Here is a 24348-nt window from a genome sequence, read left to right on the forward strand (position 1 = left end):
GTGATTGAAGACCACCGGGCTCGTAGACCCTGAGGGAATTTAGGGGGAGTTTAAAGAGTTTGTCTGAGACAACGATGGAGATTTACGTGGCTAAGAGTCCCTTAGACATCCCTGTCATGACAGCCATGTGATATTACCTTTCACCACCACCGATAAATAATGGGCCACGACGGTGCATTGTATCGCCCAATGAAAACGAATTAGACTGAACAGATGTTGTATCATGGAGGTCATTAATTTCTAGGCTTTTGGCATGGGCACGTGTCATCACTAATGCGAGTTGAGTGGGGAGAATAGGTGGTAAAACTGAAATGCAATGAAAGTGTATTTTGTGCCTCAAAGGGGTAGATGCGTCTAGGATAGGGATTATCAAATAGATTCAGCCACGGGCTGATTTTCTTCTTGAGTGGATGGTCACGGTGTCATAATTAGTAATAATATGTAGAATGCATAAATGCATAAAACATAATAATTTCAAACCTTGCTTACATTTGTATACAATCACATATATCTCTCTATTATGCGTGGGAGTACTTTTGAACAGATTTTCTAAATTAAAATCATTCAGAGCTGATTTGCTGGTGATTTTACAGTCTTTTATGTCCAAATAAAATCAGCCGCGGGAACAAATTAGGCTGCCAGTTGGGGAACACTGTCTGAATTGCCGCTATCAGGAAGTTTTTGTGCTATAATGAATCTCCATTACATTTTCGGGTTTCGGAGGCAGACTGGAATTTAAGTGTTCGGGGATAAAAATGTATTCTGGGAAATACTATCATCAAAATATCACATACTATGTAATGTCCTCTTTAGGAGACCTGTGTTTCACATGCACATGGATGAAGTGGGGTACAGCAAGTGTACAATCTACAATCTACTTACCTCTCAGTGCCAGTAGGGGGAGGTTCCCAACACTCTTTCCCTTATCCAGCACCCTCTCCCAATTGTATTTGATAGGGTCTGAGCCGTCACTGGATTTGCAGCTCAGTTTAACATCACTGCCCTCCAGCAGCCTGCCGTCCATCCAGCATCGTGGCTTAGAGGGCTTCACTGTAGAAACAACAGAACAGTAGTTATAAAACACTACAAATAACATTATAATACTGTAGCAGCATGTGTAAACAGGAAATAATACTTAAAGATTCTTGAGTGTAACAGTAGCCTGTTTGTTTCTCATGGAAGCCAATGCTGTGATTACAAGTTGTGTTAAAGGCCCCAAACCTCGATCAATAAGTGACTGTGAGTTGGTTTTGAAAGCCTGCAGACAGAGACAGGTCAGGAGAGAGTGCTGTGCTGCTGAGTTCCTGTGGCCTGAGGGTCACTATATGGCCAGCCCTTCTCTAGCTCTATGGCTGCTTCACAGCAGCTGCTCCAGTCCTCCTTATATCTCTCCATCCATTCCTTAACCCATCCCTCCAACCCTCCACTACTTCCTCCTTCCATCCCTCCCCTCCATCCCTTCCCTCCCAGTCTAACCGGCATGGTGAACATGCTGCTCCCACGCTCAGTAAGAGATATAATGAAGGGGCTGAGGAAAGTGCTGGGGATTCTGCAGTACATCTCACAGCTCTGTCAGGGCCAGTTAGACCAATCTATCTGCAGCTGGAGCAGGCAGAGCGAGGACACACACACTGACACAGGGGCCCAGACCCAGCCAGCCACGAGCTCCTCTGCCAACCCTTTATCTTAACGTCGGGACTGCAAGAGAAAAATGCAAATGTTCATCTCTCAAAAGTGTCACTGCAAAGCTGAGGGCAATTAGTAAAAATCTAGATGCTAACTCAATGAAATGTCTTTATGGAGGAGAGGGAGAAAAGGGAAAAAGGATTAAGATACTGTTCCATTAAAGTACCAATAACCACCGGTTTAACTAATCTCCCATGATGTTTTAATAAATGATCTCACTTCTCCCGTTGGACTACGTTGTGGTATTGCTGCTCTCCACTTGCCTGTCTGTCCTTCAAAGCTGTTTGTCTATTCAACGATATGCAGAGACACATTTACCACAGAGCCAGTGAAAACCAATGCCATTTAAAACAGATCCGCCAAACCTCTGTGTATTGGGGCAATGAAAAAACTAAACAGAACAAATAAAACAACAATGGGGTTTTTGCCCCTCTAAAGCAGCCCAACTGGATTTGTCATGATAGTTATGAAAGCTGAATGACGGCTCAGAACTCTGTATGGTGTTTAATAATTATAAACAGATAACAAATATTAAATCATCATAAAGAGCTAGTCTGCAGTATATTTGATGACAGAAAACGTATTTTCATATCATGGTAGCAAAATAATCTCCTCATGTTTAACAACTAAATTCTGCATCATCTGTTTCAAGCTGACAAGAGGTCAATCCCCAATGTCAGCCATTTTTTGACATATATTAGATTATGTTACTTCTATGTGCCTCAGCAACCATACATCTGAGACCCTGACAATGGAGAAACAAGGCCAAACAAAAAAAATCTAAATCGAATCACTCCATCTGAATCAAATTGAATCATTAGATCAGTCAGCATGAGAGAGGAAATGTGCCTGATAATTCCCTATTGATTAGTGTGTGTGAGAGACAGAGCTGGAGAGCAGACTCACCCAGCACTATGAGGTTGACCTGGCTCCAGTGGTACTTTCCCCCCATCTTGACCTTGCAGTAGTACTCCCCAGAGTCGGTCAGCTGTAAGTCACTGAGGAGCAGGGAGGCGTCTCCTTTCAGGTAGTCCCCAGCGAAAGACAGACGACTGGTCCCGCTGGTCACCTCGTTGGTGTAAACCTGGCCCCCGAAAAACGTGATGATCTGGGTTGGGGAGAGAGACAATGAGACACACAGAGAGCTGTATGCAGAGAGATATGTAAAGGCATCAGCTCTGTATGTGGATTTAGACATGCATGGACACTGCTTGCTCATAAAGACACATACACATACAGTACAGACATGTACCCTCTATTTGTCTTTCACTCTCTCTACCTTGTAAAAACACACACACAACGGCATCAAACACAGCTGTCACAGCAGCCTATTACTCAGGGCAAGTGAGAGCCTGCAGATGGGGACTGCTAAACGCTGGTGCCACAGCACATCAGTGCCATCGGAGCTGGCTTTACCTGCTGCGCTCGCAGGTGACGTCTGCCCATTTACACACACACACACACACACACACACACACACACACACACACACACACACACACACACACACACACACACGCTATGAGGTTCAAGTTACTGTGCATTTGCCTATGGGCACACTCCTGCTGTGTTCATCCATTTTGGATGTGGAGTGTACAGTATTTGCAGGTGTGTATGTGTTTGTGCTTGTGGCTCTGAACATATGTTTATGAGAGGTGGAATGAGTGGTCTGTCTAATGTGCAATTGAATTCAATACAGCATCCAACATCAGAGTTCTCAATGTTCCCCTTGTCTGTGGACGGCCTCAGGATGGGCCTATGGGTGTGTAGCACCATTAGCATACGCATCCCCAGGTCAGCGCCAGTGAACCCTGCCCTTGCTCGGGATTTTTCTCCCCTCTGTGCTCCTGACACATGTAGCCTGTACACTCGGCAACAGAGGCTAAATGTTGACAAGTTGCTCTTTTCCATTTCAACACGACCTTCCAGCTGAAATAAAATAATGAATGATTAATTCCGCTACAGGCACAGTCTCGTTTCTAATAAAATGTTCAGACGTTTCATTTTAATTAATGGTGCCTTCAATGTTATCTCCTCGTTAAATTTTCAATGCAATGTGCCAGCCTCTTCAGAGGTATCAAAGACATTTGTTTTCCCCTTTCTTCCCTTCTCTCCCTCCTCCCTTCTCTCACTCCTCCCTTCTCCCTTCTCTCCCTCCTCCCTTCCCTTGTGGAACCAAATCTCTCATTGCTAATCAACAGATCAGTGTGTAAATGAATGACTTTCAAATAAATTAGAAATCTCTTTCATCTGATAAGGCCTGTTGAGATTTCACAGTATTACTGTTATCAGATGTTAGTTTTTTCTTAATGAAATGTACTAAATCAAAACAGAAACTGAAACTTTAACATCTTCTGAGAGCTAGAAGACAAGTAATTACATTAGGACTGTTTTTAGACTCGGGTAGATGATAAAAGGTGGGTGATAGGATGGATCCATTTTTATTATATTAAGAGCTGGCAGTATTGATGTTGTCTAATTGATGTTGTCTAAACCTACTGGTTTAGCTAGCTCTCCCAATCAACACCTGTGATTACTGTATGCCTCACTGTATGTCTCTCTCAAATGTCAATATGCCTTGTATACTGTTGTTCAGTTTAGTTATCATTGTTTTAGTTTACAATGGAGTCCCTAGTTCCACTCTTCATACCCCTGATACCTCCTTTGTCCCACCTCCCACACATGCGGTGACCTCACCCATTACAACCAGCATGTCCAGAGATACAACCTCTCTTATCATCACCCAGTGCCTGGGCTTACCTCCGCTGTACCCGCACCCCACCATACCCCTGTCTGCGCATTATGCCCTGAATATATTCTACCATGCCCAGAAATCTGCTCCTTTTCTTCTTTGTCCCCAATGCTCTAGGCGACCAGTTTTGATAGCCTTTAGCCGCACCCTCATACTACTCCTCCTCTGTTCCGCAGGTGATGTGGACGTAAACCCAGGCCCTGCATGTCCCCAGGCACCCTCATTTGTTGACTTCTGTGATCGAAAAAGCCTTAGTTTCACGCATGTCAACATCAGAAGCCTCCTCCCTAAGTTTGTTTTACTCACTGCTTTAGCACACTCTGCTAGCCCTGATGTCCTTGCCGTGTCTGAATCCTGGCTCAGGAAGGCCACCAAAAATTCTGAGATTTCCATACCCAACTATAACATTTTCCGTCAAGATAGAACTGCCAAAGGGGGAGGAGTTGCAGTCTACTGCAGAGAAAGCCTGCAAAGTAATGTCATACTTTCCAGGTCCATACCCAAACAGTTCGAACTACTAATTTTAAAAATTACTCTCTCCAGAAATAAGTCTCTCACTGTTGCCGCCTGCTACCGACCCCCCTCAGCTCCCAGCTGTGCCCTGGACACCATTTGTGAATTGATCGCCCCCCATCTAGCTTCAGAGTTTGTTCTGTTAGGTGACCTAAACTGGGATATGCTTAACACCCCGGCAGTCCTACAATCTAAGCTAGATGCCCTCAATCTCACACAAATCATCAAGGAACCCACCAGGTACAACCCTAAATCTGTAAACAAGGGCACCCTCATAGACGTCATCCTGACCAACTGGCCCTCCAAATACACCTCCGCTGTCTTCAACCAGGATCTCAGCGATCACTGCCTCATTGACTGCATCCACTACGGATCCGCAGTCAAACGACCACCCCTCATCACTGTCAAACGCTCCCTAAAACACTTCTGTGAGCAGGCCTTTCTAATCGACCTGGCCCGGGTATCCTGGAAGGACATTGACCTCATCCCGTCAGTTGAGGATGCCTGGTCATTCTTTAAAAGTAACTTCCTCACCAACTTACATAAGCATGCTCCATTCAAAAAATGCAGAAATAAGAAGAGATATAGCCCTTGGTTCACTCCAGACCTGACTGCCCTCGGCCAGCACAAAAACATCCTGTGGCGGACTGCAATAGCATCGAATAGTCCCCGCGATATGCAACTGTTCAGGGAAGTCAGGAACCAATACACGCAGTCAGTCAGGAAAGCAAAGGCAAGCTTCTTCAGGCAGAAATTTGCATCCTGTAGCTCTAACTCCAAAAAGTTCTGGGACACTGTGAAGTCCATGGAGAACAAGAGCACCTCCTCCCAGCTGCCCACTGCACTGAGGCTAGGTAACACGGTCACCACCGATAAATCCATGATTATCGAAAACTTCAACAAGCATTTCTCAACGGCTGGCCATGCCTTCCTCCTGGCTACTCCAACCTCGGCCAACAGCTCCGCCCCTCCCGCAGCTACTCGCCCAAGCCTCTCCAGGTTCTCCTTTACCCAAATCCAGATAGCAGATGTGCTGAAAGAGCTGCAAAACCTGGACCCGTACAAATCAGCTGGGCTTGACAATCTGGACCCTCTATTTCTGAAACTATCCGCCGCCATTGTCGCAACCCCTATTACCAGCCTGTTCAACCTCTCTTTCATATCGTCTGAGATTCCCAAGGATTGGAAAGCTGCCGCAGTCATCCCCCTCTTCAAAGGGGGAGACACCCTGGACCCAAACTGTTACAGACCTATATCCATCCTGCCCTGCCTATCTAAGGTCTTCGAAAGCCAAGTCAACAAACAGGTCACTGACCATCTCGAATCCCACCGTACCTTCTCCGCTGTGCAATCTGGTTTCCGAGCCGGGCACGGGTGCACCTCAGCCACGCTCAAGGTACTAAATGATATCATAACCGCCATCGATAAAAGACAGTACTGTGCAGCCGTCTTCATCGACATTGCCAAGGCTTTCAACTCTGTCAATCACCATATTCTTATCGGCAGACTCAGTAGCCTCGGTTTTTCTGATGACTGCCTCGCCTGGTTCACCAACTACTTTGCAGACAGAGGTCAGTGTGTCAAATCGGAGGGCATGCTGTCCGGTCCTCTGGCAGTCTCTATGGGGGTGCCACAGGGTTAAATTCTCGGGCCGACTCTTTTCTCTGTATATATCAATGATGTTGCTCTTGCTGCGGGCGATTCCCTGATTCACCTCTACACAGACGACACCATTCTGTATACTTCTGGCCCTTCCTTGGACACTGTGCTATCTAACCTCCAAACGAGCTTCAATGCCCTACAACACTCCTCCCGTGGCCTCCAACTGCTCTTAAACGCTAGTAAAACCAAATGCATGCTTTTCAACCGTTCGCTGCCTCCACCCGCACGCCCGACTAGCATCACCACACTGGATGGTTCCGACCTAGAATATGTGGACATCTATAAGTACCTAGGTGTCTGGCTAGACTGTAAACTCTCCTTCCAGACTCATATCAAACATCTCCAATCTAAAATCAAATCTAGAGTCGGCTTTCTATTCCGCAACAAAGCCCACTTCACTCACGCTGCCAAACTTACCCTAGTAAAACTGACTATCCTACCGATCCTCGACTTCGGCGATGTCAAATAGCTTCCAACACTCTACTCAGCAAACTGGATGCAGTTTATCACAGTGCCATCTGTTTTGTTACTAAATCACCTTATACCACCCACCACTGCGACCTGTATGTTCTAGTCGGCTGGCCCTCGCTACATATTCGTCACCAGACCCACTGGCTCCAGGTCATCTACAAGTCCATGCTAGGTAAAGCTCCGCCTTATCTCAGTTCACTGGTCACGATGGCAACACCCACCCGTAGCACGCGCTCCAGCAGGTGTATCTCACTGATCATCCCTAAAGCCAACACCTCATTTGGCCACCTTTTGTTCCAGTTCTCTGCTGCCTGTGACTGGAACGAGTTGCAAAAATCGCTGAAGTTGGAGACTTTTATCTCCCTCACCAACTTCAAACATCTGCTATCTGAGCAGCTAACCGATCGCTGCAGCTGTACATAGTCTATCGGTAAATAGCCCACCCAATTTTACCTACCTCTTCCCCATACTGTTTACATTTATTTACTTTTCTGCTCTTTTGCACACCACTGTACATGACCATCTGATCATTTATCAATCCAGTGTTAATCTGCAAAATTGTAATTATTCGCCTACCTCCTCATGCCTTTTGCACACAATGTATATAGACTCTCTTTTCTTTCTACTGTGTTATTGACTTGTTAATTGTTTACTCCATGTGTAACTCGGTGTTGTCTGTTCACACTGCTATGCTTTATCTTGGCCAGGTCGCAGTTGCAAATGAGAACTTGTTCTCAACTAGCCTACCTGGTTAAATAAAGGTGATTTAAAAAAATAAAAAAATATCTCAGGGACTGGAATGTCTAGGTATACTATTTTCACAGCTGTTGTGATGTACAGGCTTCTCTGGTCTAATGTACAGGCTTTATTTAGTAACTGTGTCTCAGGAGGACTTTCTGCTACAGTAATTTGTTTACTGCTGTATCTCAGTCGATATCGTTTCACTTCAGGGAATCTGAAAAAGCCTACAGTATATTCGGAATGTATTCAGACCCCTTCACTTTTTCAACATTTTGTTACATTACAGCCTTATTCTTAAATGTTTTAAATAAAAAAAATCCTCATCAATCTACAAACAATATACATACAAATTTATAAAAAATAAAATGTAAAAAACTTATTTACTTCAGTATTCAGACCCTTTGCTATGAGCCTCGAAATTGAGCTCAGGTGCATGCTGTTTCCATTGATCGTCCTTGAGATATTTCTACAACTTGACTGGAGTCCACCTGAGTTCAATTAAATTGATTGGACATGATTTGGAAAGGCACACACCTGTCTATATAAGGTCCCACAGTTGATAGTACATGTCAGAGCAAAAATCAAGCCATGAGAGCGCTCCGTAGAGCTCCGAAACAGGTTTGTTTCTAGGCACAGATCTGGAGAAGGGTACCAAAAAATGTATGTAGCAATGAAGGTCCCCAAGAACACAGTGGCCTCCATCATTCTGAAATGGAAGAAGTTTGGAACCACCAAGGCTCTTCATAGAGCTGCCTGCCTGGCCAAACTGAGCAATCGGGAGAGAAGGACCTTGGTCAGGGATGTGACCAAGAACCTGATGGTCACTCTAACAGAGCTCCAGAGTTCCTCTGTGGAGATGGCAGAACCTTCCAGAATGACAACCATCTCTGCTACACTCCACCAATCAGGCCGTTATGGTAGAGTGGCCAGATGGAAGCCACTCCTCTGTAAAAGGCACATGACAGCCCGCTTGGAGTTTGCCAAAAGGCACCTAAAGGACACTCAGACCATGAGAAACAAGATTCTCTGGTCTGATGAAACCAAGATTGAACTCTTTGGCCTGAATGCCAAGCGTCACGTCTGGAGGAAACCAGGCACCGCTCATTCCCTGGCCTATACCATCCCTACGGTGAAGCATGGTGGTGGCACCATCATACTGTGGGGATTTTTTTCAGCAGCAGGGACTGGGAGACTAGTCAGGATAGAGTGAAAGATGAACGGAGCAAAGTACAGAGAGATCCTTGATGAAAACATGCTCTAGAGCACTAAGGACCTCATACTGGGGTGAAGGTTCACCTTCCAACAGTACAATGATCCTAAGCACAGAGCTAAGACAACTCTCTGAATGTCCTTGAGCGGCCTAGCCAAAGCCTGGACTTGAACCCGATCGAACATCTCTGGAGAGACCTGAAAATACTTGTGCAGCAACGCTCCCCATCCATCCTGACAGAGCTTGAGAGGTGTGCCAAGCTTGCAGTGTCATACCCAAGAAGACTTGAGGCTGTAATCGCTGCCAAAGGTGCTTCAACAAAGTACTGAGTAAAGGGTTTAAACTTATGTAAATGTAATATTTATTTTTTACATTTTTTACATTTCTTAAAACCTTTTTTTTTGCTTTGTCATTATGAGTTATTGTGTGTAGATTGATGAGGGGGAAAAAACGTTTTAATCCATTTCAGAATAAGGCTGTCATGTAACAAACTGTGCGAGAGTAAGAGTAAACTGTAGGAAGTAGAAAAGGGCTGAGATGGGAAGAAAACAAATTGGAGGAACATTGTGTTGTATTAGTGTGCCTTTGAAAAAGCTATTAAAATAAATCAGATTGGTTGCAACAAAGAGATTGAGGGTGAGAGGGGGGGTATAGAAAAGGAGAGAGAAGAGAGAGAAAGAAGGAAAGAAAGAGAGAAAATGACAATGAAAGAGGCAAGAGAGAGAGAGCAGCTTCCTCACCACTCTCTGCTTGGAGTTGGGCTTCTGCAGTAGCCACTCAATGTCAAGCAACTGCACATTGGATTGCCAGAACTGATGGTGGCACGGCAGGGTGGTGTTGTCTCCGACAACTCTCTTCATTTCTGTCTGGGCGCCGGCCGTCAGCAGGCTCAGCAGCACTGGAGAGAGAGAGAGAGAGAACAAAGACACTGTCAGACAACTAGAACCAGATACACCACCAGACAGCAGCCACAGGCAGAAAATATCTGGAGTAAAAAAAAAACCTAGTGAGATAGGAAACCCCATCAGAATTACTAGGACATAACACATAATAGAAACAGAATCAAACAAACAAAACCATCTAAACCACAATGAGACAAAGACTGTAACTAGAGTCAATTTCTCCCAAGCTCACCTAGCTGTCAGGTTGTTTGCTGTACGACAGGGTCTGAGTTGCACTAGGCTCCGTCAGCTGTGTATGTGGGGCTTGTGGCTTGGACCCTGGCCAGTGGCCAGACTGTCAGGGCATGCTATGCAGTGGGGGTTGCAGGGTCAATTTATTGGAGGATGCTGGACAGCCCCGCTGGGTTGAGGGGAATTAGACAGAGGCGTCAGGGGGATTTAAAGAGGAATGGAGCTCGTGGGGGCCGTTGGGTGATCAAGGGGACATACGACTCCCTTCCACTGGTAGACCCAGCACAGGGAAAACAATGCACATGCTCCACAGCCCCCATGACGCCTCTGGCTTACTCGTTCAAATGCGCTAGATATTTTTGGTGCTTCAGCATTAACCTAACGCACATTTCATTTAGCCACTGCAGAGAGCCGGCTAAGAGCCTGGCTTCAAAGTGCTCTAAATAAAGTTATCAAACGCTTGTTCGGCTGCAGTATGTCCTGGTCATGTAAATATACTCGTTTTTATTACTCAGTGGTGTGTCGCTGATTAGGTGCTGAGTGGTTCAATAAATTACTAAATATACAATGTGGTATACAAACACTGTATTTCCTGTGGGCTGGCCCTGGGTATATCGGGGCTTGAGAGATTAAACAGACAGCGACTCATTGAAAGAATGCCTTTGTGCCCTATCACCCTCGATCACATGTTGTCAATGTTCAGTGGATCACCATATGTGGTCAATGCATCAGCCGGAGGCACATTTCTTCTTATACAGTGGCCAGCCTCTCAGGAACAGCACACGTCAGAGTGGTCAGAGTCAAGGAATGATCGCTCGTCTGCCTCATAAAATAGGTGACTTGGTGTAGGGATGTGGTAAAGAGGGCGACATCTTAAAAGTTCTGTCACTTTTACCCTGCCTTCATGTACATATCTACCTGAAATACCTGGTACCTCTACAAATTGATCTGATACGGGTACTCCCTGTGTGTAGCTCCACATTGATCTGATACTGGTACTCCCTGTGTGTAGCTCCACATTGATCTGATACTGGTACTCCCTGTGTGTAGCTCCACATTGATCTGATACTGGTACTCCCTGTATGTAGCTCCACATTGATCTGATACTGGTACTCCCTGTGTGTAGCTCCACACTGATCTGATACTGGTACTCCCTGTGTGTAGCTCCACATTGATCTGATACTGGTACTCCCTGTGTGTAGCTCCACATTGATCTGATACTGGTACTCCCTGTATGTAGCTCCACACTGATCTGATACTGGTACTCCCTGTGTGTAGCTCCACATTGATCTGATACTGGTACTCCCTGTGTGTAGCTCCACATTGATCTGAAACTGGTACTCCCTGGATGTAGTTCCACATTGATCTGATACTGGTACTCCCTGTGTGTAGCTCCACATTGATCTGATACTGGTACTCCCTGTGTGTAGCTCCACATTGATCTGATACTGGTACTCCCTGTGTGTAGCTCCACATTGATCTGATACTGGTACTCCCTGTGTGTAGCTCCACATTGATCTGATACTGGTACTCCCTGTGTGTAGCTCCACATTGATCTGATACTGGTACTCCCTGTGTGTAGCTCCACATTGATCTGATACTGGTACTCCCTGTGTGTAGCTCCACATTGATCTGATACTGGTACTCCCTGTGTGTAGCTCCACACTGATCTGATACTGGTACTCCCTGTGTGTAGCTCCACATTGATCTGATACCGGTACTCCCTGGATGTAGCTCCACATTGATCTGATACCGGTACTCCCTGGATGTAGCTCCACATTGATCTGATACCGGTACTCCCTGGATGTAGCTCCACATTGATCTGATACCGGTACTCCCTGGATGTAGCTCCACATTGATCTGATACCGGTACTCCCTGGATGTAGCTCCACATTGATCTGATACCGGTACTCCCTGTGTGTAGCTCCACATTGATCTGATACCGGTACTCCCTGGATGTAGCTCCACATTGATCTGATACCGGTACTCCCTGGATGTAGCTCCACATTGATCTGATACCGGTACTCCCTGTGTGTAGCTCCACATTGATCTGATACCGGTACTCCCTGTGTGTAGCTCCACACTGATCTGATACTGGTACTCCCTGTGTGTAGCTCCACATTGATCTGATACCGGTACTCCCTGGATGTAGCTCCATTCTTGTGTTTCTATTTAAATGTTGTATTATTATTTTTCAACTCTGCCTCGTTGGGATAGGCTGATAAGCAAGCATTTCATGGTAAAGTTGTAGTCGACAACTATGGCAAATATATTTTATTTGGTACATGGAAGGAGGTATCATACCTGCAAACCCGTTATACATAAGAGGTTGAATGACTCATAATGATGACATCATTACTCTGTGAACTTTGTGTGCAGCTCTAAAACTTTATTTGACTCTCACATTTCCCTGATGCAATAACCCTGGGCTCCACACCAGTCACTCACATCCATCTGAGTCACCACGTTGACCCAACTCCAGATGCCCTCTCTGACTGGCACCCAGCACCACAGGAAAGGAGGCCATATTACAGTACAGCAGGGCCCTCAGTCTGCTCAATACAGCCCTGGTGACAGCGCACATTACTGAGGTCCTCCTACTTCTCTCGCTCTCCCCTGCTCTGCTGTAATCATTACTCATCAGAAAAAATGGCCACCTATTTCAAGCCAAGGAGCTCCCAACTCCCCTGAAGGTATCCCCATTCATGACTTTTTAATGCAGCATTTGCAGAGCCATTCATCTTGTGGGCTCCCCGCAGATATTACTTGGATGGAAGTCATGGAGGGGAGCCTAGGAGAGCATGATCCAGCCAGCACAGAGGACTGTGGGCATCCTCTCAGCATAGCTCCTAATCACTTTGAGGAGGAGGAGGAAGGAGGAGGTTGGCTGGAGTGTGTGTGTGTGTGTGTGAATGAGAGAGTGCGTGACCGTTGAGTGTTAGGGCCCGGTGATGGTCCGTTGGGAGCCCAGTGCATGCTGCTGGCCAAGGCCTGTTCAAGCCGTGCTGTCTAGTCAGTGCCCTCACACTGAACTGAACCCCCTGCTCGGTGTGCTGGGCCAGATAACAGCTAGTCAGCTCACATCACCTCTCCACCACCTGCCCTACTTCCTCCCTTCGCCAGGGGACTCACAGGCTGGGGAGTCGGGGAGAGAGAGAGAGTTTTGCATGGGATCGATATGAGTAGGACCAATTATCAAAGGCAGTTCATGGAAGGATGTGTGTTGTATGTGCAATTAACTGCTGTATATCGCCCAATTCCTTTAGCCAACTCTCAACGACCTTCCATCAAGCACACTGAGCCAATACAGACTGCATGGGTTTGGAATTAGGCTTCACTTTATCATCGGTCAATGGATTTACCATATATGAAATGATCTCAATTTCAGCCAACAACATGACAAACAATACAATGCCTTTATAGTAACACTACAATCAGCTTTTACATCCTCAGTTTATGGTCTTGGAGAGGCGATTTTGTGCTCTGGGGTCCAAAATAAGTCTACCTTGAAGTCGAATTGTTATCAGATTTTTTGGATTGGCTTCATTCACAGTGTTCACAGCTGTGGCGGTTTGGACCGATGGAAACCATCATTTGTGAGATACCCAGTATGCGGCATACCAGGGTGTCACAGCATACTATGGTGACTTTGTATAGGAACCTCAGGTAGTCTTTAGTTTATGCCCTTGACATTCAATGGCCTAATATAGTGGGATTTTTCAGCTTACTTTAGTTTGTTATTTCAGCCGTTTAAAAAATTAATAATAAAAAATTTATAAAAATAAAAATCGCACATAAATCTTGAAAAAGTCATACGTGCACATTAGTAAAATCATGGAGGATAACGCACAATAAAGTCTGGGACTTATTTCCATTGTGGTCCTCTTGAGACCAGATGGCTAGGCAAGATCGAACACAGTATGGCACTGAGGTAATAAAACATAAAACCGAAGAAGAAGAACATCTATCTCATCACTGCAGTTACATCATAGGGCACATTCACTTGGGCACAGAAGACATCAAACAGTTTGGTACTTTATTGTTAAGGCAACATTCTACTCTGAGGCTCCAGTATACAAGTAAGTACCTTTCCCAGCATTACTTCTGAACCTGTATAAGCACACATTAGCAACACCTGATCTGGTGCTGTGGTTGTGTGCATCCCTAACATGCAGAAAGTAATCAGGATAGATACAGGCCTAGGTCAGACTTTATTCCCCCTTCTCATAGAGAGGTATAACTTTAGCTTGTTTCCATGGAAAAGATGCATTGTTCAAGAGAGAGATTAACGATGTGTAATACAAGGGGCAATTTCCTCAGCAGAATTTCTAAGAAACCTTGCAGGAATATTATCCAGGCCTGGGGCTTTGGAGCATTTATGCTCTGCTATCATACTGGCTACTTTGGCTACCTTTGCAAGAGAAAAATAGTTTAGCTGAACCCCTAACTCAGTATAATACTTCTTGACTTGGTCGTTTCCATACAAACTAGAACTGGTGGGCAGCATGCTGACAACAGAAGTAAAAAAAATAATAGTTGAATTACTATGAATACCGGAGACACAGTAAATAGTCTGAGACATTATCTACTGTCAGGCACAGCAAAATTGTCAAAACATCACGAGCAGACCTCGGTTCAAATACTATTTTAAATATCTCAAATACAGTACATTCAAAGTAACATTTCAGATATATTTTACTTGAAAAGACAAGTCCCACTTGGCACACACTGGTTGAATCAATGTTGTTTCCACGTCATTCAATGAAATTAAGTTAAACCAACGTGCAATAGATGTTGAATTGATGTCTGTGCCCAGTGGGGTGGTTGAATATTTTTATGTAGTTGGAAATACAATTGGAAAGTATGTTAGAGTATTGTAAAATACTATTTTCAATTCCTGGATTAAATGCATGAGTGTATTTTGTCAATGTATTTGAAATACAATTTGGCAGACTATTTGTTTTTTACAAATAACCATTCAAATACAAGTACTTGTTTTGGGCTGTGTATTTGAAAATACTGAAATACACATAAACAGTATTTTAAATACCAGATACTCAAATACACATGTATTTGATCCCAGGTCTAATCACGAGGCCTCTATGTGTTCACGTCTTCTTGGCATTCCATAGGGCCCTGGGAAATTGTATGTTAAGGAGGCCATCTTAGCTGAGAGCTGTGAGTCAAGGGGGTGTTTCGCGATAAGGTAACTATGTTAATAACTTCTGGCTCTGACGAGACACACCCCTCTCTCCCCCTCCTCTTCTCTCATTTCCTCTACTCTCTGGACTGGGATCAACATGGCTGAAAATTGACATTTTTGACAGGGCTCAGTTACCCAAGCAAAGAAAAGAGCTAAAGAAATGTCTTATAATGAACAAAAGGGGACCTGGCAGCAGCATAGGCTTAGAGAGAGACAGAGAGACAGAGAGAGTGAGGAAGAGCTGGGGCGACTATAGTGGAGGAACCAATTTCTATGAAAATGCCCTAGGGGGAGTTGTGCTCCAGTAAATCCACCTCCCCGCAGAATGGTACAGTCTTATTATAGAGCAGCCAGTGGGACGCAGGCAGGCAACGGCCCCAGATCTTTCACATTGCCCAAAGTCAAGCTCCACGTCCCATTCAGCACGTTGGCTTGGCTGGGGCCTCAGCACCGCTAAAGCTCCTGACCTCTGGCTCTCACAACTGTAGAGATCAGGGGAGGAAAAAGAAGAGAGGGAAAAGAGAAGAGAAGGCCCAATGTCTTGTGTTTAATAAGTCAACTCTGTTTGCCATGGTCAACAGATTCTCGCCACAATGAGCTTGAATCTCACTGTAGCTCTAGGGAAAAGCAGTGGGAAAAGTGGAGGACGCAGAACTAACTCCTTTAGAGTTCTATATGTATTTGTCCTTTGTAATAAGAGTGCATGTGTGTGTGAACAGTATGTGTGTGTGTGCTGCATGCTTTATGTGAACATCTGCTGTCTCAGAAATGCACTTCCATACTGCATAATGGAAAAACAAGACCTATCTCATGCTGACGGTAAATCAAGGCCACTGTGCAAACATGTGAAGTAGAATATAGCAGTCGTAGGGCATACAGAGTTTCAAATTGCATAGGAGTTACCAGCTGATCCACACAAGGTCCAGACAGGGAGAGAGGACTGCAGCATTCATCTCTCAGCACAGTCACTCTATACTAACGTTTTTATCTTGCTCCACTGACAGGCTTCTCTGGCAGGAGAAGAAAACAGAGGGAGCGGACAGGGAGAATTACTCAGAGAACAATGGGCTGGGACATAGAGAAATGCCTCCCGGATAACCAGGTGCACTGAATTTGGCTTAGCTCCATGGTCTGACTAATATGTGTGAAATGCATCAGAAGCAACTGGTGACATACAGTTGAGCTGGGGACACATTCAAATGATGGAAAACGCTGAAATAGTCAGAGGTCACAACCAAAGTTTCCTCAAATTTTTTGGGGCACCGAGCATATTTCAGGTCTGCTGAGCACAAACTGGAACGTTATGACAATTCTGTGCATCTTCCAGCGCGCGTTTACTGTGAACACTGAGGCTGCACCCGCTTTAAGTTACAGGTTTAACAGTGGCCTTGTAGGCTACTGTGACTATTTGATCATAATGTAGCCATAACATTTCAACATGGAAATACAGTAGCTGTTCTATCATTCAGCCTACAGTAGCATCCAATGTGTGGTCTTCAATGTAGGCCTACATGACATGAGACTTTTGAAACATGCAGGGCTTGACATTATAACCTGTTTATCCACTTGTCATTCAGTGAAGGTGGTGACTGGAAATGTGGTGTCGTTTGATGCAATAAATTACTTCACAAAATAAAATGCATTATTATTTCCATGCCATTATTAGAGAGAATCAGACAAATTATGCTATCCTCTGCCTATTGGCTACTTAGCTTATTCAAGCCTGTCTTAAAATACAACACTTTAAGACAAAAAAAACCTGACTCACTTTTTAAAGATGTCTAGAAATGTATACATTTTGTGCTCCTGTAGGAAGCAATAACTCCCCTATAAATGATATATAACTGGGCTAATAACTCACTAACTAGCAAAGGATATGAACAAGATGTGCAGACGTGGCTACATGAAGCTCTCGCTTTGATCTCAAAACAAGCGCATCTACTCATGCTGTAAGCACAGTCCAGTTCAAAGTAAATGACACAGATGGTCTATGGTCTATTTGCATATAGGCCTACTGCAGCGCTGATTGTTTATGCCGCACGGGTCTGTGTAGAGTACTGGCTGAGTAGTGCATGTCAATGCAATAGAATCCTACTCCGATGTGTTCTGCCTACAACAAAAAATCTGTTGCATAGTTAGTTTTGGTATGTTGCATTGAAATTGGATAATATTGCATTGATTCAATCACAATTACCACAGTAAAGAGAAACGTCAATAGTGTTAACAGGGAAAACTCTAGAACAGTGGTCACCAACCGAGTCAAGATCTTTACGAGTCAAAATGCAACCCAAGATTCACCACTCAGTAAGCTATAGGCCCAATACATTATCACTGCACATTGGCTTTGCCAATGCATTGTTGTTCAGGACATTTAAAAAAAAAATCATATTTCAAAATTTGAGGTAGCCTATATGATCATCAAGCACAGCTGAGTGAGCGTACATTTAAATAATTTGCTTTTTATTTTACTGGGCTGATGGTGCCTGCATCTGATGGTCAGTCTCAGCAGAAGGAGAGAGCAGCAGACTGACTGTCCGCCTCTCAACATTCCTCCGCTCTCCCTTTCCTCCACTGACACTGACCAACAAGGGACACAGTCTTCCAGCTGATGACAAAACTCGAGCCGCACAGCATATTTCTGCCTCATGCACAAATTGATGCCTCATGCACGTTGTTACTCCTGTGAACAGAGAAAGTGAAATATTCCTTGATATTACTGTAGGTTTACCTGCTAACCTACAAAGCATTTGGTCGATTCGGTCCTGCCGTACATACCTACATGTACGCTACAGTCACAAGACACAGGCCTCCTTACTGTCCCTAGAATTTCTAAGCAAACAGCTGAAGGCAGGGCTTTCTCCTATAGAGCTCAATTTTTATGGAATGGTCTGCCTATCCATGTGCGAGACGCAGACTTGGTCTCGACCTTAAAGTTTTTATTGAAGACTCATCTCTTCAATAGGTCCTATGACTGAGTGTAGTCTGGCCCAGGAGTGTGAAGGTGAACAGAAAGGGTCTGGAGCAACGAACCGCCCTTGCCGTCTCTGCCTGGCCGGTTCCCCTCTCTCCACTGGGATTCTCTGCCTCTAACCCTATTACAGGGGCTGAGTCACTGGCTTACTGGTGCTCTTCCATGCCGTCCCTAGGAGGGGTGCGTCACTTGAGTGGGTTGAGTCATTGACGTGATCTTCCTGTCCGGGATGGTGCCCCCCTCGGGTTCGTGCCATGGGGAAGATCATCGTGGGCTATACCCGGCCTTGTCTCAGAGTAGTAGGTTGGTGGTTTACGATATCCCTCTAGTGGTGTGGGGGCTGTGCTTTGGCAAAGTTTGGCCCTGTCCGGGGGTATCGTTGGACGGGGCCAGTGTGTCTCCCGACCCCTCCCGTCTCAGCCTCCAGTATTTATGCTGCAATAGTTTGTGTCGGGGGGCTAGGGTCAGTCTGTTATATCTGGAGTATTTCTCCTGTCTTATCCGGTGTCCTGTGTGAATTTTAGTATGCTCCCTCTTTCGCTCTCTCTTTTTCTCTTAGAAGACCTGAGCCCTAGGACCATGCTTCAGGACTACCTGGCCTGATGGACTCCTTGCTGTCCCCAGTCCACCTGGTCATGCTGCCTGCGGCTATGGAACCCTACTCTGATCACCGGACATGCTACCTTGTCCCAGACCTGCTGTTTTGGACTCTCTCTCTACTGCACCTGCAGTCTCTAACTCTGAATGATCGGCTATGAAAAGCCAACTGACATTTACTACTGAGGTGCTGACCTGTTGCACCGTCTACAACCACTGTGATTATTATTATTTGATCCTGCTGGTCATCTATGAACGTTTGAACTTCTTGACATTTTTCTTAGCCACCGTGCTTCTACATCGGCATTACTTGCTGTTTGGGGTTTTAGGCAGGGTTTCTGTACAGCACTTTGACATCGGCTGATGTAAAAAGGGCATTATAAATAGATTTGATTGATATAAAAAAAGACCCACTAATAATAAGAATGCAAGCCTATAGATACTTTCCTACTCATTAGTTACTGCTGCAGTGCTTTCTGTGAAGCTGAAAGGAAATAGGAAGAATGTACATTTTATGGCTTATAAAAGTGTTGAATACAAAGTGTTGACAGCTCTGAGTATGAACTTAAACTCAGTCATAAAAACAGCAGCTCTTTGCTGTATTTGTTGACAGTCTCTCTGGTCTTGGTTTTAAACATTCTGAAATCTCACAGTATCAAGCTTTCTTTTAGAGCTAGCTTAGAGGGAACATTGGTCACAGCCAGAAGTACAGCTTGGTGTTCAGAAAGATCAGTGAAATGAACACTTGTGGGTTTGTTGACAACCTGTTGCTATACAAATGGTAAATATATTGGTGCTTTCTTCACAAGGAAACAGTTATTACAGAGATGGGCACAGAGGGAGGTAAAGCATATGCTCTCATTTATTCTGCTCTCTGAGGTGGACTTGAAACACTGAAATGCTCTCACATCTCTGATGGCTCCCCAGACAAGAGCCATGCTCTGAGACACTAGTACAAACTAACAGGCTACAAAAACAACCCTCGTCAGACCTCTCACAGAGACTCCTTTATACAGCCTCATATACAGGCTCTTTTTAATTAGTTCTTCTGAAGGGATTCAATATTTTTTAACGCTACCAGAGATCACACCTTAACATTAAATTGTACGCGTTGCAGGCACTCCCTAATTCTTGGTCCAAGTCATTAATATTTTTCTCCTGTGGAATCCAAGAGGGCTGTGTTTTCGCTGACTGGAGGCTGCTTTTTGAAGGGATAAAGTACCCATAATCCTTCTCTGCATTGCGCCCGGCAACCAACACCCCTTCTGCTAATATGGAACTTTTCTCCATGCCACTAACAGCACTATTAAAGATCAGGGCCATTTCAAGCATGGAGAGAGCCGGGGCTTGAGAGGAAAATGTTTAAAATGAGGGCCCAGACATGTACACACTCATCTGTGATGATGGATTCCTAAGAGCCTGGCTAGAGCAGGCGGGTACAAAGGAATGGAATCGCTTCAAGGATAATCCATATGACCTGGAGGAGAGAAACAGGGAAAGGGAGAGAGCCTATGGGAAATAAGGAATGGGAGATGAAATTCCACTAAGGTCTGAATAATATACGACCCTGTGGTACGTTTTCACCTCAAGCGCTATTGTTGGCTTCATTAACATTTATTTCAAGGGCTTGTCATCTGTCACATCAAGCAAAAAACGGACACCATCCCACTGAAAGAATCCTAAAATAGATGCTAAATTGGTTTCATGCCGAGCGCTATTAATTCACCCAAAAGTTCTCAATAAACTAGCAGCAGATAAATGCCTCAAAAAGCTAACTTTTCCCAAAGGAACGCCAAGTCACGGAATCCTGCTTACATCTTCCAAACCCTGCAGCTGTCGTCATCATACTGTATACATGGGTGTTATCCAAGATCCTATGGATGTTCCGTCAGCTGCTTAGCCGTTAGCATTAGCTTAAACGACCAGGGCTCCAGAGTGTACCACATGTGGTACTCGAGGCGTTCCAATAAGCAGCCACCGCCGCCCCACTTCCTCCATTTACCTTTATGTGGCTCAGTAAAACCGTAGCTCCACATATGACAGAGTGGAGTTACCCCTTTGGCCCTGCAGTCTAGGGGGGATGGAAACAAGACCCGTAACATATCTCATGCAAATCATAATCGTGAAAAGGAACAGTGAGAACTAAAAGAAATTCACAGACAACCTAAACCTACCGTCACACACATAAGGTTTATTTCAAACACACAGTAATGGGGAGGGGGGGGCTGAGCTGGATCCAAGGAAAGAACTAATAAATATATATTTTTTAAACCTAATCTAGTCTTAGATGCCACCTGTGACTAGGGCAGAAGGAGAGAAAACAAACACACACAGGATACCTGTATCCGTAACAAGTGGCACAGGACTTAAAAGTGCTCAAACACAAAAACACCACTGATAGTCATTGGTCGAGTTTGAATTAAAACCAATATTCATCATTTGGAATGGACATTCAACCAAAAGTTTGCTAGATCAAATCCCTGAGCTGATAATATGTTGTTCTGCCCCTGAACAAGTCAGTTAACCCACTGTTCCTAGGCCATCATTGAAAATAAGAATGTGTTCTTAACTGACTCTCCTAGTTAAATAAAGGAAAAATAAAAAATACATTCTTCCTTTCCATTTTAATTATGCCAATGCATCTTAAGAGATTCCAGGCTCCCTCGCAGGATAATCGCTGGAGGCTTGTAATGGTGTTAAACCGTTTAAAGTGTTATTTTCAGCTTGAAATAACACCATGCAAAGGACCTCCTATTTCCATGATGTGTTCTAAATAAACAAGCCCCCCCCAAATGTCAAATGGCCTGGCTTGCGCAAGATAACACGCGTCAGCTGAATTGTGGGGATTGGACAAAGACCCTCTTCTCTGCTGTGGCAACACATCCTCCCCACATCTGGCCACTACAAAACATACCAGCATGTGTGTGCATTCACTTTGCTACAAATGACTACAGTGTCTATATACAGTACGTACTTAGCTTTCTCTTCAAATTAAATCAAATCAAGCTTTATTTATACAGCACATTTCAGACATGGAATGCAACACAATGTGTTTCACAGAAAAGAGTGAGAGAGCGTGAGAGAGAGAGAGAAGTTTAGACTTACTCCTCACAGAAAACAGCTAAAATGACTAATGTGCTGGTCCTTGGCAGAATCTCTCTCTCTCTCTCTCTCTCTCTCTCTCTCTCTCTCTCTCTCTGTGTGTGTGTTTGCTTCACATGTGGTTGGGGTGTGGGCCTTGTAAAGGGCACATTCCCCCCAGAACACACACACACAGAGAGAGGGGGAGAGCGACACAGAGACGCACACAAAGAGAGAGACACACAAACACACACACCCTTGCAAAACCTTTGCTAGCCCCCAATGCCCCACAGCGTAGAGCGGCCACATTTCATGGACAGGGGATTGAAATCCCTTGACACGGTAAGACATTCTCAGACAGGCTCGAATAGACTGCTTTTTTGCCATTTCCACAGAAACATTAGACAACTTTGCTGAAAATCATTTTCACTTGTGTGTATACAGTAAGTACGGATGGAAAACAATGGCAATATTTGACTGAGTCAGAAATTCGGGATATTTAAAGAAAACAATTATACATCCTGTTAAGACATTACATGTATTTTCACAGAAACTATTAGGAAAACCTGTATTTAATTCAAGCACAATCACAGTTTCTCCAAGAATTCAGCAAAACTATTGTTTTCTGAGCTGGGCCTATTTTTCGCTTTGAGTGCCATTAAGTTATTTTTCTTGGCAAACAAAAAGGTTATTTTCCAGGATTGTGCAAACAGAAAGGAAATATTAATCACAGAGGATTATTACTGTAACAGTTAGCTGGTGAAGAAACAAGAAACAATAACTAGAAAAAGACAAACAGTCATAGATTTGCCTCAGATGGTGCAGTCAACAAGGAAGCTGGCCTTATGAATTAAAGTACTGTTTAATACTGCCTCACCTGCTACTGATAACAGGAGCTGTCCTGTTTGGTATTGGCATGATAGAAGCTAAATTATGCTTGGGACAGACATATGGAGAAGACCTGAGACCAAACACAATTGCCATGGTATCCATACATGTATCAACAACCTTTTTGTGTACTATTTCACCTGGCACAACAGGTGTGCAATTCTCTCCATTATTCAGGACACAAAATAGACAATGTTTATTTCCCTGTTATTTATGCGGTCTAATCTCCATTTGAGGCTGGCTGCTGGTGAACTCCACTCACATTGTTGGTGCTGCCTGAATTTGTACATTGGCCTCTGAAGATCAATACTTAATACGCTATGGTGCTGCCAAGTCCATTTAGCTGCAATCTGCTATTTTTTTATGTCCATTAGGTGGAAAATAAAGCTGACTAGGTGGATGACCACAGGAAGTGGAATGCATGATGTTCGCCCAGTCTCTGTGGTGATGAATGCTCTGTAGTGGCGTACTGTACGACCAATAAAAACATCAGATGCTGTCTGCCTGAAGTATTGTGCCATTAACTTTTATTAAATGCAGTTCAATACTTTGATGATGATGTTTTAAAGGAGTCTCTTTAACTCCTTTTACAAGATGTGGGAAGACAATAAAACACATGAGAGTAGACAAAGGATGGTGGTGGTACGTGAAAACAGGGCTGTTTGAAAACAAAACGGCCTGGGTTTGGACATGCTAACGCTAAAGCATGGCTTTAGACAGCATAAAACGGCCTGGATTTGGACATGCTAAAGCTAAAGAATGGCTTTACACCATAAAACAGCCTGGGTTTGAACATGCTAACACTAAAGCATGGCTTTAGACAGCATAAAATAGCCTGGGTTTGGACATGCTAAATCTAAACCATGGCTTTAGACAGCATAAAACAGCCTGGGTTTGGACATGCTAATGCTACATTTTGTGGGTTCAGCTTGAGCGTGCTGCTGGGGCTCTGCATCCTTCCCTGATTCCTCTCCTCTCCACACACATTTAATTTCATTAGCTTGTCCACTGCCACTGTCTGTCAGTGTCGAGGCCCTTGAGTTCACCCAGGGTTAGACAGAGCATTTCTGAGCAAAGGCACTGAAGCGCTGGGCTGTGTCCATGGACGAATATGATCGGAACAACAACAGAACAGAGCGGCTCCTATGTTGTACATTTCACAAGCTAATTGAAAACAGAGGGGACGCTAACTCCCTCCCCTGATCCGAGGCTGCTAGCTCACCAGCAACATATTAGCACTGTCTCCAGACTTATGGTATGTATCTGACTTATTATTTTGTTGTTTTACCTTTATTTAACTAGGCAAGTCAGTTAAGAACAAATTCTTATTTTCAATGACGGCCTAGGAACAGTGGGTTAACTGCCTTGTTCAGGGGCAGAACAAACTATTTTACCTTGTCAGCTCGTGGATTTGATTTTGCAACCTTTCGGTTACTAATC

The 24348-nt window shown here is 44.4% G+C and overlaps 1 protein-coding gene across 2 annotated transcripts in view; it reads right to left on the reverse strand.

The window, feature by feature from the left end:
• LOC110504029 (CXADR-like membrane protein) overlaps window positions 1–24348 on the reverse strand; it is a 92365-nt gene that overhangs the window by 6111 nt on the left and 61906 nt on the right. Inside the window, exons 1-4 of one of the 2 annotated variants that reach the window (XM_021582822.2) lie at window positions 10170–10325; window positions 9776–9933; window positions 2593–2794; window positions 883–1050 (exon numbers count right to left, since the gene is read on the reverse strand). In XM_021582822.2, coding sequence (XP_021438497.2) covers window positions 883–1050; window positions 2593–2794; window positions 9776–9895 — 490 coding nt within the window. In that variant the 5' untranslated portion in view covers window positions 9896–9933; window positions 10170–10325. Of the gene's footprint in view, window positions 1–882; window positions 1051–2592; window positions 2795–9775; window positions 9934–10169; window positions 10326–24348 lie in introns of those variants that run through there. The other variant, XM_021582821.2, reaches the window with a different exon arrangement.

The sequence above is a fragment of the Oncorhynchus mykiss genome, chromosome 24 (assembly GCF_013265735.2).
Source record: "Oncorhynchus mykiss isolate Arlee chromosome 24, USDA_OmykA_1.1, whole genome shotgun sequence".
NCBI lineage: Eukaryota > Metazoa > Chordata > Actinopteri > Salmoniformes > Salmonidae > Oncorhynchus > Oncorhynchus mykiss.